The sequence below is a fragment of the Heptranchias perlo genome, chromosome 30 (assembly GCF_035084215.1).
Source record: "Heptranchias perlo isolate sHepPer1 chromosome 30, sHepPer1.hap1, whole genome shotgun sequence".
Lineage (NCBI taxonomy): Eukaryota > Metazoa > Chordata > Chondrichthyes > Hexanchiformes > Hexanchidae > Heptranchias > Heptranchias perlo.
In genome coordinates, this window is record NC_090354.1 from 25,077,497 (window position 1) to 25,095,674 (window position 18,178).

Sequence of the window (18,178 nt, forward strand, 5' to 3'; positions counted from 1 at the left end):
AAAATGTTGGGTTTTTACAACAATCTGATAGCTTAACGGTCACTTTTACTGATACCAGCTTTTTATTTCCAGATTTTTAAAACTGAATTTAAATTCTCAAAGTGTTATGGCATGATTTGAACTCACATTCTTCAGATTATTAGTTGAGTCTTTCTGGAGTACTAGTTCAGTAATATAACCACTACACTACCATAGCCTGGATGATTTAACTAGATCAGGCAGGCACTGGGGCCATTTTCCCTAATGGATTTGGTTGCTCTGCAAACAATTGCATCAGGGAAACAGCCACATTGGCAAAGGGGGCAAGTTTAAAAACTTTCCCAAAATATTTGGTCAGGGCCAAAGATCAATTTACACTGTGACAAGGTGCTTTAGCGATTTTCTACCCCTCTCACCTGACGCAGGCACCCCGGTGGTGCTGCAAAAGGTTGGTAACCAAGGGTTGTAACCAAGGGCGGGCTGATGACTTTCCGCCCTTAGGCTGCACCACCATTCTGGCTCACATGAATGTCTAGGCTCATAGAATCATACAGCACTGGAGGAGGCCATTTGGCCCCTCATGCCTGTGCTGGTTCTTTGAAAGAGCTATCTAATTAGTCCCACTCCCCTGCTCTTTCCCCACAGCTCTGCAATTTTTTTCTTTTCAAATATATATCTAATTCCCTTTTGAAAGTTACTGCTGAATCTGTTGCCACCATCCTTTCAGGCAGTGCATTTGAGATCATAACAACTCGCTGCGTAAAAAGAAATGTCTCTTCATCTCCCCCCTGGTTCTTTTGTCAACTATCTTAAAATTATCGTGTTTTTACTGCTGACTATACTCTACTAATGTGAACGCACCATAATTGGGGCAGATTCCACAACACTGGCAGCCAAGGCCATGATCCATTGCCTCTATTTGAAGGAATTCTGTAAGATAAACACAATATCACAGGGTAACCCTAACTCTCTGTGATGTAAAAATGGTCCTCAAAGGGTAAACTCTTCCAGTGCACACAGAGCAGACTCTACATTGGAGCGTTTCCAAGACACATTTGAAAGGCTTGTCAGTTGAAAGGGGATGTAAGGCAGGAGCTTGCACAATAACTCCTTAATACTTCGAATGTGGAGGTCTTCCAGTTCCTGACTTCTATAGTGAGGTTTGTGAAATGGCAGAACAGAGGGTTTGCTAAAATGGAGAACAACAGAAGGAGCAGGCAGTGGGGCTTGAGTTAAAATCTGTGATAAAACGGGACTTGATTTTAACAATACATTTCTTACTTACCCCTCCTCCCACCCACACACATCCAGAGCAAACTATGTAAAGGCGTTCTGCAAAACGATCACCTTAGGTACTAACAATAACCATGTTTAAAAACTGACCTTTGTACAGTTGTAGTGGTCCCAGTTTAAACATAATAAATCAAGCAAATGCATTGTGATCAATTCCTGCTCTGTATCTTGTGAAATTGTATGAACTGCAGTCAACTATTCCTAAGTTTACAATTGAATTTTTACAGACATTTGTACCCATATTAAGAGTCTGCACTCACAGAGCAGATGGAAAGTATGCAGGGAGTATTTTACGTGAGGAAATGCTGGTTTATATTTCAGAGGAGTTGTCAACAGCTTGAAGAGTTCAGGTATAGTTCCACTGGCTAGACGGTATCCGACAGATGAATGATTAGCTTCTGACTTGGTAAGAATAGGGTGTGGATGGCAATGTTTAACCATTAGAGGAGGTGAATACATCTTGGTACGTTTTTAGAATCTTAATGTTATTCGGGCACTGAGAGAGCAGTGATCAAGTGGAGACCCGTGACCTTTTTATTTGTTCTCGGGATGCAGGCAAGGCTACATTTACTGCCCATCCCTAGTTGAACTGAGAAGGTGGTAGTGGGTCTTCTTGAACCACTGCAGGCCGTGTGGTGATGGTGCTCTCAAAATGGTGTTAGGAAATTCCAGAAAATTGACCCAGCAACGATGAAGCAACAACAGTGTATGTCCAAGTCAGGATGCTGTGCGACTTGGAGGGGATGGTATTCCCAAGACAATGGTGGTCTTGTCCTCCTTGGAGGTAGGAATCAGGGGGGAGGGAAGTGTTATGAGTTCCATTCTTCCCATTGTTCCTCGTAGTGTGCCACCAGCCCCGACATGGGCCAGTTGGAGGCCTAATAGAAGCTGCATTGATGAAGGAGATGTGTCCTCTCCCACCCCCAAATTATAAGTACTGTACAGTGATCAGGAATTGGAACTTTTCCCCTCCTTAGCCCAGGGCTTATGAGGCCAACTGCAGATAATCACTGTTGTTGACTGATATCAGATAACTTGGCACAGGTCAGGATTTGACCCTGACGCTTTCCTGGTCTGTATCACTCTGGGTGACACCAGGCCATAGCAAATTCTAGAATACCTAAAACTGTTTAGGTGACAGACTAAACACAATAAGTTGATTGATATTTGGCAGAAATGTTAGTGTCTAGGATTTGAAGTCATTGATCTCTAAACCAATCCCAGAATAAAAAAAAAACATTTCAAACACCGCGGGTAATTTAGACTTTGGGCGATAGTGTAAAACAAGTGATATTGGATCAGTCGCTCATTATACATCTCTCCCGATTGAAGTCAATGGAATTGTGAATCGGGAGAGATGTATAACGGACGTTTGATCCAATATCACCGGTTTTACACTATCGTCCAAAGTCAAAATTACCTCCACTGAGTGTGGGATCAGCACAATAAATCACATATGCAAATTTATTCAAACAATCCTATCATCAAACCTCAGACCACAAGACAAACCCATCATACTCCACAGAGAGTAAAAGAATAACTGGGTGCTGGAAAGCTGAAGTGAAGACAGAAAATGCTGGCAAATCAGAGCGGGTTCATCTGCATCCGCAGAGAGAAAGGCCGATAAATGTTTCAGGTAGAGGCTCCTTGTCAGAAATCTCAGATGTTGCAACAAGATAGGAAACTTAACGCACTTTCTAAAAGAGTCTAAAATGGTGATGCCCAGGCTTCTTGGCGCATATGTGCTCATCATGGGGCGAATTAACTTTAAATTTTTATTCCCATTAATTTGCATTTACCTTAAATTGGTGACAACAAGAAGTTTTGCTATCATGATTTGAGATTTAGCCACCAATATGGCAACAGCATTAGAATGGCCCTTTGGAAAACTGTAGGCCCATGAAATTCAAACATTACAAACCAGTAAATAAATAGAACTCACTTGCCAGGACCTCACGGACCAGATTGCTCAGGGCCGCACATGATCTGCGGGTCACAGTTTGGACAACCTGTCCTAAAAGATTGTATTCTCAATGCTATGATAAGGTGTTATAATTAAGAATCAACATTGATGCACAATAAATAGCTTCTACAGCAGTACAAAGACAACCCACCACTCCCCTCATAGACACTACAACAATAACAACTTGCATTTTTATAGCACCTTTACCGTAGTAAAACTTCCCAAGGTGCTTCACAGGAGCTATTATCAAATAAAATTTGACACCGAGTCACATAAGGAGATATTAGGACAGGTGACCAAGAGCTTAGTTAAAGAGGTAGGTTTTAAGGAGCGTCTTAGAAGAGGAGAGAGAGGGAGACGGAGAGGTTTTGGGAGGGAATTCCAGAGCTTAGGGCCTAGGCAGCTGAAGGCACGGCCGCCAATGGTGGAGCGATGAAAATCAGGGATGTGCAAGAGGCCTGAATTGGAGGAGCTCAGAGATCTCAGAGGGTTGTAGGGCTGAAGGACAACAAGATAAGAAACATCAATATTTTAGCACAGCTGAAAATACTGTTCTCAACAACAGCATGCAGCGCAGTAGTTGTATATCCCAGGTTCAGAGACAACTTGGTATTGAATAGCTGGGCCTGTGGCCTCATTGTGCATCCATCACGTGCTTGGTGCCTTGTAACTTCCTCGACACTGGCATAAGCTTAATCATTCTCTGCTGCCGATCTCTGTAAGTATGCAACAGGAAACGAGTGGAACTTTGAACAGCAGGTTTCATTCAAACCATCCATCAAGCCTCATGCTGCTGTGGAAATTCCTCCTACACTGCCATTTTGAAAATGCATGCAACATTACTCAGTGTTAAGCAGTGGTTTGGAATCACAGTAATAATTGTAACCAGTCATTAAAACTTTCACATTCTTACTCCACTACAGCATGACAACTAGATGGGTAACTCTGATTCGTTATTTTTCAATCTGAGCTTTTTCTGATACCACCAATGCCACTGTGATACATGAGGTAATGGCAGCAGCGAGTCTTGTGTAATGAGGAGGTAGGGAAGCTTGGAATGAGTTTGGAGTTCATGTACAATCTACCCTATCATGGACTCTGCCCTGTCCATTTAATCTCCTCAGGGAAAGTTCTGCATATGAACTTCCTCAACCCAATGTTAATGACAATTCCAGAATATACCTTCAGCCTCACATCGCACTCTTCACCCTCACATCGTATTCCCCACCCTCACATCGCACCCTTCACCCTCACATCGCACCCTTCACCCTCACATCGTATTCCCCACCCTCACATCGCACTCTTCACCCTCACATCGCACCCTTCACCCTCACATCGTATTCCCCACCCTCACATCGCACTCTTCACCCTCACATTGCACTCTTCACCCTCACATCGCACTCTTCACCCTCACATCGCACTCTTCACCCTCACATCGCACCCTTCACCCTCACATCGCACTCTTCACCCTCACATCGTATTCCCCACCCTCACATCGCACCCTTCACCCTCACATCGCACTCTTCACCCTCACATCGCACTCTTCACCCTCACATCGCACTCTTCACCCTCACATCGCACCCTTCACCCTCACATCGCACCCTTCACCCTCACATCGTATTCCCCACCCTCACATCGCACTCTTCACCCTCACATCGCACCCTTCACCCTCACATCGTATTCCCCACCCTCACATCGTATTCCCCACCCTCACATCGCACCCTTCACCCTCACATCGCACTCTTCACCCTCACATCGTATTCCCCACCCTCACATCGCACTCTTCACCCTCACATCGCACTCTTCACCCTCGCATCGTATTCCCCACCCTCACATCGCACCCTTCACCCTCACATCGCACTCTTCACCCTCACATCGCACTCTTCACCCTCACATCGTATTCCCCACCCTCACATCGCACTCTTCACCCTCACATCGCACCCTTCACCCTCACATCGCACTCTTCACCCTCACATCGTATTCCCCACCCTCACATCGCACTCTTCACCCTCACATCGCACTCTTCACCCTCGCATCGTATTCCCCACCCTCACATCGCACTCTTCACCCTCACATCGTATTCCCCACCCTCACATCGCACTCTTCACCCTCACATCGCACTCTTCACCCTCACATCGTATTCCCCACCCTCACATCGCACCCTTCACCCTCACATCGCACCCTTCACCCTCACGTCGCACTCTTCACCCTCACATCGTATTCCCCACCCTCACATCGCACTCTTCACCCTCACATCGCACCCTTCACCCTCACATCGCACTCTTCACCCTCACATCGTATTCCCCACCCTCACATCGCACTCTTCACCCTCACATCGTATTCCCCACCCTCACATCGCACCCTTCACCCTCACATCGCACTCTTCACCCTCACATCGTATTCCCCACCCTCACATCGCACTCTTCACCCTCACATCGCACCCTTCACCCTCACATCGCACTCTTCACCCTCACATCGCACTCTTCACCCTCACATCGCACTCTTCACCCTCACATCGCACTCTTCACCCTCACATCGTATTCCCCACCCTCACATCGCACCCTTCACCCTCACATCGCACTCTTCACCCTCACATCGTATTCCCCACCCTCACATCGCACCCTTCACCCTCACATCGCACTCTTCACCCTCACATCGTATTCCCCACCCTCACATCGCACCCTTCACCCTCACATCGCACTCTTCACCCTCACATCGTATTCCCCACCCTCACATCGCACTCTTCACCCTCACATCGCACCCTTCACCCTCACATCGCACTCTTCACCCTCACATCGCACTCTTCACCCTCACATCGCACTCTTCACCCTCACATCGCACTCTTCACCCTCACATCGTATTCCCCACCCTCACATCGCACTCTTCACCCTCACATCGTATTCCCCACCCTCACATCGCACTCTTCACCCTCACATCGCACTCTTCACCCTCACATCGTATTCCCCACCCTCACATCGCACCCTTCACCCTCACATCGCACCCTTCACCCTCACGTCGCACTCTTCACCCTCACATCGTATTCCCCACCCTCACATCGCACTCTTCACCCTCACATCGCACCCTTCACCCTCACATCGCACTCTTCACCCTCACATCGTATTCCCCACCCTCACATCGCACTCTTCACCCTCACATCGTATTCCCCACCCTCACATCGCACCCTTCACCCTCACATCGCACTCTTCACCCTCACATCGTATTCCCCACCCTCACATCGCACTCTTCACCCTCACATCGCACCCTTCACCCTCACATCGCACTCTTCACCCTCACATCGCACTCTTCACCCTCACATCGCACTCTTCACCCTCACATCGCACCCTTCACCCTCACATCGTATTCCCCACCCTCACATTGCACTCTTCACCCTCACATCGCACCCTTCACCCTCACATTGCACTCTTCACCCTCACATCGCACTCTTCACCCTCACATCGCACTCTTCACCCTCACATCGCACTCTTCACCCTCACATCGCACTCTTCACCCTCACATCGCACTCTTCACCCTCACATTGCATTCCCCACCCTCACATCGCACTCTTCACCCTCACATCGCACTCTTCACCCTCACATCGCACTCTTCACCCTCACATCGCATTCCCCACCCTCACATCGCACTCTTCACCCTCACATCGTACCCTTCACCCTCACATCGCACTCCCCACCCTCGCATCGCACTCCTCACCTTCGCATCTCACTCCCCGCCCTCGTGTCTCACTCCCCGCACTCGCATCTCACTCCCCACCCTCGCATCTCACTCCCCACCCTCGCATCACACTCCCCGCCCTCGTGTCTCACTCCCCGCCCTCGCATCACACTCCCCGCCCTCGCGTCTCACTCCCCGCCCTCGCGTCTCACTCCCCGCCCTCGCGTCTCACTCCCCGCCCTCGCGTCTCACTCCCCGCCATCGCATCACACTCCCCGCCCTCGCATCACACTCCCCGCCCTCGTGTCTCACTCCCCGCCCTCGTGTCTCACTCCCCGCCCTCGCATCACACTCCCCACCTTCGTGTCTCACTCCCCGCCCTCGTGTCTCACTCCCCGCCCTCGCGTCTCACTCCCCGCCATCGCATCACACTCCCCACCTTCGTGTCTCACTCCCCGCCCTCGCATCACACTCCCCACCTTCGTGTCTCACTCCCCGCCATCGCATCACACTCCCCACCTTCGTGTCTCACTCCCCGCCCTCGCATCACACTCCCCACCTTCGTGTCTCATTCCCCGCCCTCGCGTCTCACTCCCCGCCCTCGTGTCTCACTCCCCGCCCTCGCGTCTCACTCCCCGCCCTCACATCGCACTCCCCGCCCTCGCATCACACTCCCCGCCCTCGTGTCGCACTCCCCGCCCTCGTATCGCACTCCCCGCCCTTGCATCGCATTCCCCACCCTCGCGTCTCACTGCCCCACCCTCGCGTCTCACCCTTGCATCGCAGTCTTAATATCTCATTCTTCATTTTCACATCTCACCATCCATCCTCAGATCTCACTCTTCATTCCCACATTTCACTCTTCATCCTTACACCACATTCTTCACCCTCACATCTCACTATTCATCCCTCGCCTGCTGGTCTCCAGACAATAATCTTGCCCTTGCCCCCATTGCATTATTTGGAGTAATTTCCAGTACGTTAGTGAAGACAAAAAACTTTGGAATCATTTAGGAGATAACTAGATGCTTTAATGGGAGACTGTGAATTTTTCTAAATGTATAGTCTAAGGTTAAATGATCTTTGAGTCCTACTAGGATCGAATTATTGAGGGTTTGAAGCTGAACGATGAATGCCCGTGGTTAAAAACCCGACTTCTCCAGTGATCCATGTGACTTGGCTGTGAGGCCCCCCATGACAGAATAATCTGATGCTCACTATCGACACTCAGATGAAGAATGCCCATTTGGGTGAGGTACTGGAAGGGGGCCAGTGCCTGTGGAACTGTACCCCCGTGAGGGCCAGTGCCAGTGGAACTTTACCCCGGTGAGGGCCAGTGCCTGTGTAACTGTACCCCCGTGAGGGCCAGTGCCTGTGGAACTGTACCCCCGTGAGGGCCAGTGCCTGTGGAACTGTACCCCCATGAGGGCCAGTGCCTGTGGAACTGTACCCCCATGAGGGCCAGTGCCTGTGGAACTGACTTCAATGGAAATAAAAATGAGGAGAGATGTAAATGGGCTGCCGACTCGCTATCACCCGTTTTACACTAATCATAAAAGTCAAGATCTGCAGATCTACCTCAATCTATAATTGAGAAAATTTACTAATTATGTTGGAATATCTGCTAAATAGTAAAGTCTTGAGAGTCTGTCTTGGCTGCACTGATTTAGCATTTACAGTGCGCTTAGAAGGGACAAATTCTCGCTCCCTCCCCCAGCACCGCGTCCCCCCTTCCCTCCCGCACTCCCTCCATTAAATCAGCACCAAACCCACTCTTTCAAATGTGACTGGTCTGTACAATAGGCTGGGTGGCTCATTTTCGGCTGGTGCGGACACGATGGGCCGAATGGCCTCCTGTGCCATTAATTTTCTATGATTCTATGATTCCTCATCCATATTTATCTTGTACCCTTGTGATTTTATTGTACGTCTATCTGTATTGAGTCCCATTCCCAACAAGGTACTTATCCAGCTCCCTTTTGAAGGAGTTAAGCAACTCAGAATTAACTGATTCTGTTAGGAGTCTGTTCCACATTCAATGCTCGGGATGGACAACACCCAAGTAATATGCAGAAGCACCAAATGCACAACCAGAAATTAATGTCCTGCATAAACTATCAACCTGTTTTAAATACTAATATACATTGTATAACTGGAAAAAGCAAATAATTGCAGATCAGTATACGTAAAATAATCCAACCTAAATATAACTCACCCCTCCTTTAGACTTATTGCGTTGTTATCACTCAATCAATTATTGGTCCATTGGTTCCTGTTGTTTATTTAGTGGAGTCTCTCCTGCTGCAGGGCCCTTTACATTGGAGCAGAGAGTTCTCCCGGTGTCCTGGCCAAGATTCCCCCCTCAATCAACGGCACTAAAAAAAACAGGTTAATTATTCATCTCATGGCTGTTTATGGGAGATTACTGGCACAGAATGGCTGTCACAATTGACTGCATATCAACAGTCACTACACTCACAAAGAAAATTCAGTGTGTGACATGATTTGAAATGCTTTGATGGCATTATATAAATGAACGCATATCTTTCTTTTTCTTGTCCATGAGGTACTCGATATTGAAGTAAATCTTTCTTATTTGGATTTCAGATAAGATGAAGCCATAGCAAAGTGAGAGGACAACGATACAAAGACAGTGGCTCATCCAACTGAAAACATTTTTCCAGTGTTATTGCCATGGAGACCGTGGTTATAGTAGCAATTGGGGTCCTTGCAACAATTTTTCTGGCCTCCTTTGTGGCTCTTGTGGTTGTCTGCAGACATCGCTATTGTCAGCCCAACAACCTATTGCACCAGTTCGACTCGAAGTAAGTGCTAACCAGGCCTGAGGCCTAGTCCATTTTATAATTGGTTCACTTTATTTTAATTCAGTTTTAATATTTGCTCTGCTGTAAATGACATTGTAAGTACTAAGAGAACATATTAGTTCACAGGAGGGATCTGTCAGTCCAAAGGAGATTTCATAGGTTCAATACAGTGCTTTCACTACTGTAATGATACTGGGATAGTCCTAGCTCCAAAGTATATGGAAATTAGCTGCCACATTTGCCTACACCAAATCGCTACATTTAAAAGAACTTCATTGGCTTTGAAGCAATTTGGGATATCCTGAGAATGTGAAAGGCACTATATAAATGCAAACTCTTTCTTCCTTTCACTTCCTCTCACTGTCCACAGTGGAAGTGGAAGTTTGCAGGCACAAAGCAGCAGCCTGGGAGATCACAACCTTCAGTTTATGACCCCTACCAACTGCAGGAGAGCTAATAGGCCTGATTCTACTCCACTTTACCTGCACCTAGCCCAATACCCAATTAAAGCTAGTAAAGCATCAATGTATTTATACTGCACTTTATGGAGTTTGAGCATTCAATTATACAAGAAAAAGGAAGACTTCCATTTATGTAGCGTCTTTCATGACCTCAGGATGTTCCAAAACACTTTACAGCCAATAAAGTACTTCTTGAAGTGTAGTCACTGTTGTAATGTAGGAAACGCAGCAGCCAATTTGTGCACAGCAAGCTCCCACAAACAGCAACGTGATAACGACCAGATAAATCTGATTTTAGTGATATGGTTGAGGGATAAATATTGGTCAGGACAATTAAAATAATACCTTTTCCACAAATTTACAAAATGTAACATTAATTTTTGTAAATGTAATTTATGTCTCCAAATGTTTCTTGGCAGTTGAAAAACAGACTGAAGTTTATTAAAGTGCGGGCTCTGTCTTAAAGGAATCACTTAATGTGCCTGTGTATGGAAAGGCTGTGATTTCTCAAGCTGATATGTATAGTCTGGAACACACCTCCCAGCTCAGTGTCAGCGAGCTGGGTTAAATATTAGTAAAGCATTGGTAGTTCTGTTTGCTTAAAGTCCTTGGTTTTCATCTGAGATAAACAATGAATCATGACCCTTAAGTCAAATAATAGACTCTATAATTGGCTCATTGGTGGAGAGTACTCACATGAAAATTCTCAATCGGGACTAGGAATTCTGAAAATACGAATCTAGCTACAAAAAAAACAAAAGAGAAATCGGATCATTAAAGCGCTAGCACCAGGTTTTATAAACTGCACCAATGGTTGTTGCAGGACAAATCGCTTTTGCTAAAAACTCTCTTTATGAAGGGAGTGTCTTTCAGGAGATTCTCAGTGTTGCAGCACTTGGTAACGGGCTCCCTCTGCTGGATGTATAGAAGGAAGGAGCGCAGGTACATCCTGCTCTGATACCGTCGCGGGAGAATCACATACAAACCCCACAAAGGAGCTAATATATTGTCCAGCTCTGTGGCAATAAATCCACCGGGATTAATGCTAGGATATCTAGTCGCTGTTTATTTCCCCCATCCTGACCAGATTTTCTGGCATTTCATGCTGGTTGGCAGTTTCAAATGGCAATATACAGTGGCCATTTTTTCTTAATATTGCATGTTATAGCCTTTAACCTGCAACATGTCAGTTTGGCTCAGTTGGTAAGCCTCCTGCCTCTGGGTTGTGTGTTTGAATCCCACACCAGGCCATGAGGTGATTAATCCGGGCTGACACGCCAGTGCAGCACTGAGGGAGTGCTGCATTGTCAGAGGTGCTGTTCTTTAGCTGAGACATTAAATTAAGATTCCATCTGCCTGTGCTCTATCTAAAGAAGAGCAGGTGGTTCTCCAGGTGTACTGGTCAACACTCCTGCCTCCACCAAAATCACTGGACGTTCATCTCATTGCTGTTCACGATTATTTTAATAAAAGTCGCCACTGTATTGTTGATTAAAATTAACCAGCAGAAAATTCAAAAACCTGTCCCCACCAGTGAAAAAATGACCCTAGCCAATAGTAGCATAACATAATCTGTTGTGAACAAACCCAGGAGCCCATCCTACTCTTTAAACCACAGCATAAGTGAGTCGTGTTATACAGGCCGCTCTTACTCTCATCTCAGGAGTTGCCTGACAGTCGTTGCTAGTGAGGCAGCTGGGCCGAAATAGAAGTCTTATCTCAGACGAGCTGCCTGTGGAGGCGGCCGCTCACCTCCAGTACGTTGATGAGTCCGGGGACCGATTTCCATCAATCCTCGGGCCTCTTGGTTAGGGCACAGCCTGAAAATGGGCCCAGACTAATTTCTATCCCCAGGTGTTGGAGAGATAGTCAACTGCAGCCAAGTCCTATCCTGCCCTTCCTTAACATCCACACACACCCGCTTCCACCAGGGATCATTGGTAGCGGCCCAAGGCTCAGAACCCGTGTCAATTTCCCCTTTCTTAACCCAGGAACACTGAGGCCAATTTTAGTATCCTACTTCCACCCCAGCTGAAACCAACTACCTTAGCACAGGCTGGGGATTGATACTTGGTCTGTCTAACTGAGCTACTCACTGCCGTAACCATTAGCTTTGCCCCAGTTTATATTATTCCCAGTTTGTGATTTACCTAATGGTTTGTTTTGTCTCGCAGGCCTACAGTGGATCTGATTGGCGCAATGGAGACACAGAGTGAGCCCTCAGAACTGGAGCTGGATGATGTTGTTATCACAAATCCTCACATTGAGGCGATCCTGGAAAATGAAGACTGGATAGAGGATGCCTCGTATGTACAGAGCATGGACATTTATATCATTGCTGATTTACCAACGCTGTCTGAACAAACACTGAGCTAATCTTTCTCATAAGCTGAGAATATTTTGTATTCCCCACTAGCCCGAGACCTTCTAAATCCAAACGATGGTGTGTCACCTGCTTTTGGGCGGCCACCAAAGACTTGGCCAGTACTTCAGTGCAGTACTGAGGGAGTGTTGCACTGCGGGAGGTGTTGTCTTTTGGATGAGACGTTGAACCGAGGCCCCGTCTCCCCTCTCAGGTGGACATAAAAGATCCCATGGCACTATTTTGAAGAAGAGCAGGGGAGTTCTCCCCAGTGTCCCGGCCAATATTTATCCCTCAACCAACATCATTTAAAAAAAATGACTAGGTCAGTCAGCATCTGTGAAGAAGTTAATGCTTTGGATGTGAAGAAGAACATTTTCTGTTTGTGCTTCTATAAAGTGTAGCAAAGTGTGGTTCTTCTGGCTAGTTGAGTGTGTGTGTGTGGGCACACATGCACGTGTGTATGTCAGTGAGTATTTGATTGAGTTCTATATGTGAATGTGTGTAACTAAAATAGACTCTTCTCTTTTCTAGGGGTTTGGTGTCACACTGCATTGAGATTCTTAAGGTAAGAATTGTGCCAGCTTTTATTGGAAACCAAAGTGAAGAGTCAAGGCTTATATTAGGAACATAGGAACAGGAGTAGAGCCATTCAGCCTCTCGTGTCTGTTCCACCATTCAGTTAGATCATGGCTGATCTGTACCTCAACTCTAGTTACCTGCCATAGCTCCATATCCCTTGATAGCCTTACCCAACAAAAATCTATCTATCTCAGTCTTGAAAGCTCCAATTGACCCCCAGCATCCACAGCCTTTTGGGGGAAGAGTTTTCCAGATTTCTGCTACCCTTTATGTGAAAAAAATGCTTCCTGATTTCCCTTCACCTGAGGAAGGAGGAAGCCTCCGAAAGCTTGTGAATTTAAAATAAAATTGCTGGACTATAACTTGGTGTTGTAAAATTGTTTACAATTGTCCCTCCTAAATGACCTATCTCTAATTTTAAGATTATGCCCTCTTATTCTGGATTCCCTCACAAGAGGAAAATAGTTTCTGTGCCTTCAATATCGAACCCCTTTATAATTTTATCGCAGGCCAGCTACAAGAATAGGAGAGATGATGAATTGGAAAGTTGTGATAAATTACTTCAAAAGGTTAAGTTGGGCACTGTGAAACTAATCGTTACATTGTAAGCAATTGTATCGAGTGCGGCTAACAGTTAGTTAAAGTTGACAAAATGAGATTGCATGCAAATGATCCAGACCAAAGATAATTTTCATTCATCATTTGGAGTTTACACCTGTCGAGTCTCTGCTGGCACCTGAACTCATTAGGGCTTTTCTCATGCCAAGAATATAAGTCATAATGTTGCAGAGGAACCGAAGAGTCAATGGGACTGAGGAGCATCATACTGGAACCGATGGTGAGAATGTGTGTATTTGGCAAACCCTGACACTGGATGAACGATGTAACAAACACCCAACATTTTTAATTAGAAAAGCAAAATGTGATCTCTGAGGTACATTTTGTTCTGGAATTTTTGAGTGTTTGCTCTGAGGGTTTAAGAACGGGTGATCTTCACTGTTGTTGATCCTTCTGATCATTTAGATCTACACTTTGTTTTACAGATATGTCATACTCTGACTGAGAAACTGGTTGCCATGACGATGGGATCAGGGGCAAAGATTAAATCGCCAGCCAGGCTGAGTGACATAATCGTGGTGGCAAAGAGGATTAGTCCAAGGTGAGAAAAACCTATCTCTGGATAGCACAACAGAACAGCTCAAAGCACTTTGTTATCGATGTGTAGTCATTAATAAATAGGATGAGACAGCAGAGCAAATTTTCCCACAGTGATGGGTTCAAAGGGCCACTGCCGTGAGGAAATAAATTATATGGTAGAAATTGGGTTGGTGCAGTGGGTTAGATACTGGCCTTTCACTTCTGGGATGAGGAGCATTCCCTGCGTCTCCCGAGTGGCTCGAGAGTAAAGTCCAGCGGCTGTGTCTTCAAGCCAACCTGAGACCACAGGCCCCCGGGAAACCATGAAACACGCTGGTTCAGCATAAAGAACTTCTCAATTTCCAGCTTATCACTTCCTTTCACAATCGTAAACGCTTGAAACAGGTCTCCCTGCTGTCTCCATCTTCATTTTTCTATAGAAGATGACTTGAGGTCTGCACCTGTCCTCACAGCACCGTAGTCTTGCACTTATCTCAGTTCACTTTATTTTTGGGTAACGCCTATTCATTAGGTCGAAAGCTACTTTTGTCTAGAAAATCTTGACCGTGCATTGGAATCTGTAATTCAAAGTGGAAATTTCAGGTAAGGGAAAGAGCCAGGATTTATAAGTACTTGCCCCAAAATCATTTTTAAACTAATTTGTTCTTTACCTAAAATGAACTGCAGGCTGCACTGTGGACCCTGATAGGAATTCAGTCAAGTAAATGTGGTAGGATGATGTGGGCAATCAGGCCGATCTCAATGGAATTGATCTTGTTTAGAGACTAGTCATGGGCTCTTTTCCTACATCAACTAATGATTTACCAATAAGGGCACAATTTTGGGCACTTCATTATAAGAAGGATATAACAGCGATAGAAAAGGTACAGTGTAGAATCACTAGAATGTTACCAATGATGAGGGGTTGCAATAGTGAAGAGAGTTGAGAAGTGAGGACTTTGTCACTGGAGCTGCGAAGATTAAGGGGTATCTTCAAGATTATGAAGAGCTATGAGATTGTTTCCACTGATTGGTGAGATGGTAACAAGAGGGCACAAATTTAAGATAATCACAATCATTTGGCTTTGTAATCCAACGTTCTATTTACTTCTCCACGTAATCTAAACATGATTACATTTATTCACTGCTTTCTGTAAGGAGAGAATTCCTCCAGTCCTATCTCCGCCTTGGTAGAGCTTTCAGTAACGCATTTCTTTTCTTTCCCGTTCACTGTTAGGGTGGATGATGTTGTGAGATCGATGTACCCTCCATTGGACCCCAAGCTGCTGGATGCCAGGTCTGTAGCAGGTTCTATTGCTTCTAAAATGTTAACATATCAGCTTTTTAGAACTTTATATAATGAAACATGAGCGACATACCTCTCAATCTGCAATTTGTTGAATGGGTGGAATAACTGCACTTGGATAGGAGCGCAGTTTTCAGCACAGTTGGCACATCAGCTGACTTTACCTGCGTGGGAGTCTTGCGTCTCACTGGCACTTTTCTCCGATTGTAAACAATTTTACAACACCAAGTTATAGTCCAGCAATTTTATTTTAAATTCACAAGCTTTCGGAGGCTTCCCCCTTCCTCAGGTGAACGTTGTTGAACGTTGCTTTTGTCCGAAGCACTGTTTAATGTTGGGACGTCGCAATTAAAACAGGCCTTTTGATAGAAGTGTGGTCAACTGTAAGGAGAAATTAGACTCAATGCTTGCTGCTCTTGCTGAAGAAAAGACAGGAACTAGTGTTCTTCACTAGACATGGAGGCAGGGTGAGGTGCTGACATAAAAGGGAGGATGTAGCACAGTATAGAAGTGAGTGTGGCACTGACACAGAGGTGGGCATGATGCTGATATGGGGATAGGGGTGGTGCAACCATGGGGGCAATTTGTAATGTGGTACGTGGGGGATTGTGGTGGCACGGAGTCAGGGTTGATGCTGGTATGGGGACTGGATGAGATGGTACAGGTTTGTGTGGAGTGAAGACAATTGCTTTGGTTGGTGACGGTGACATTTTTACACAAGATGCTTTGGTGTAAAACTAATTCTAAGGAAACTGTGATGAAGAGACAGGAACACAAATAACAATCAGAAAATGTGACGATTATTTGTACAAGAAATCTAATCAATAAAATCCAACTTCAAGGACCTTTTCACTGAACAGGAACCGATTACTCCTGATATTGCTGTCCCCGGTTGTGAGGATTAGATTGTGTAAATTAATCTGAAGCAAGTATTTAGCAATGATCCATAAACATACTGCAGGTTAAAGGTCAGATGGTGGTAAATAGTCTGCAGTACTTAAGAATGACCTATATGATCAAGGTTCAAAGATGGTGTTAAATCATCAGGGTTTATAGGAGTGAGCCACACACACAGGGATTTGGGATCTGATGGTATTGAAAGAGTGATACAGAGCTTGTCGGATTTCCAGCAAACTATATCATTGAGTGTAAAGGAGCTTGATTCTCTGCACGGTGAGCTCCTCTTTTTAAATGAACGACCTCAGGAAGTGCCAAGCAGAGGCCTCAAAGGGAGGGAGAGAGAGTCAGTGGTGTAGCTCCTCCATGCCTATTTTGCATATGTCCTGATGGACCATTAAAAGTAGCATTAGTCCAGCCATTGGTGCACATCCTGTCTGTTTTATAATGGCAGAGGCATTGGAACAAATCTCCAGCTCGTATTTATGCTCATGGAAGGAAAAATACAGAAGAAAACAACAGAACTAAATTGGAAGATAGGTTATCTGTAGCCCTTAAAATCTGATTCTACTGCTAACACGCTGTCAACTGAAAACTATATGCACTTTAAGACACCTTTATATTGTGCCAAGGGGTCCTGGGGGGAAAGGGGGACCCGCGATCTTTGTACACAGTGTTGCCGATCCTGAGGAAGATCTGCTGGAAACCAGAGCCTCATAATTCTCGCCAATAAAAGTGAGGGTTGCATGTCCGCACTTTTGCTTGTAAACAACAACAACTTGCATTTATATAGCGCCTTTAATGTAGTAAAACGTCCCAAGACGCTTCACAGGAGCATTATCAAACAAAATTTGACACCAAGCCACATACCTACACATTTTTTTTTATTCGTTCACGGGATGTGGGCATCGCTGGCGAGGCCAGCATTTATTGCCCATCCCTAATTGCCCTCGAGAAGGTGGTGGTGAGCCGCCTTCTTGAACCGCTGCAGTCCGTGTGGTGACGGTTCTCCCACAGTGCTGTTAGGAAGGGAGTTCCAGGATTTTGACCCAGCGACAATGAAGGAACGGCGATATATTTCCAAGTCGGGATGGTGTGTGACTTGGAGGGGAACGTGCAGGTGGTGTTGTTCCCATGCGCCTGCTGCTCTTGTCCTTCTAGGTGGTAGAGGTCGTGGGTTTGACCAAATGCTTGGTCAAAGAGGTAGGTTTTAAGGAGTGTCTTAAAGGGGAGAGAGAGGTAGAGAGGTTTAGGGAGGGAATTCCAGAGCTTAGGGCCTAGGCAGCTGAAGACACGGTTGCCAATGGAGCAGCAATGAAAATTGGGGATGCGCAAGAGGCCAGAATTGGAGGAGTGCAGAGATCTCGGAGGGTTGTAGGTCAGGAAGAGGTTACAGAGACAGGGAGGGGCGAGGCCATGGAGGGATTTTAATATCAAGGCATTGCCAAATCTTTACATTGCGACCCAAACCACAGCTCCTGACTTCCATCACCACTGGAACAAAGAAGGCTGTTGCAGCTGACAGTAAGAACCTGCCTAGCATTAAACCTCTGCTTTGCTGTAGTGAGGCTGCTGTACTAAATATGGTAATTTATGTATGCTAATATGTGCTAATGATTTGTGAAAGTGACATCATGCACTAGTAACCGTAAAGGCACAAAATGGAGTCAAAAAGGAGACTGAAACCAATGTGTTTTCCAGAAT

General features: G+C 45.8%; 1 protein-coding gene across 2 annotated transcripts in view; it reads left to right on the top strand.

The window, feature by feature from the left end:
• Positions 1-18,178, top strand: part of tmem98 (transmembrane protein 98) — a 44,662-nt gene that overhangs the window by 15,719 nt on the left and 10,765 nt on the right. For both annotated transcript variants that reach the window (XM_067969072.1, XM_067969071.1), the window contains exons 2-6: positions 9,512-9,729; positions 12,365-12,496; positions 13,087-13,120; positions 14,178-14,293; positions 15,509-15,568. In XM_067969072.1, coding sequence (XP_067825173.1) covers positions 9,599-9,729; positions 12,365-12,496; positions 13,087-13,120; positions 14,178-14,293; positions 15,509-15,568 — 473 coding nt within the window. In that variant the 5' untranslated portion in view covers positions 9,512-9,598. The remainder of the gene's footprint in view (positions 1-9,511; positions 9,730-12,364; positions 12,497-13,086; positions 13,121-14,177; positions 14,294-15,508; positions 15,569-18,178) is intronic.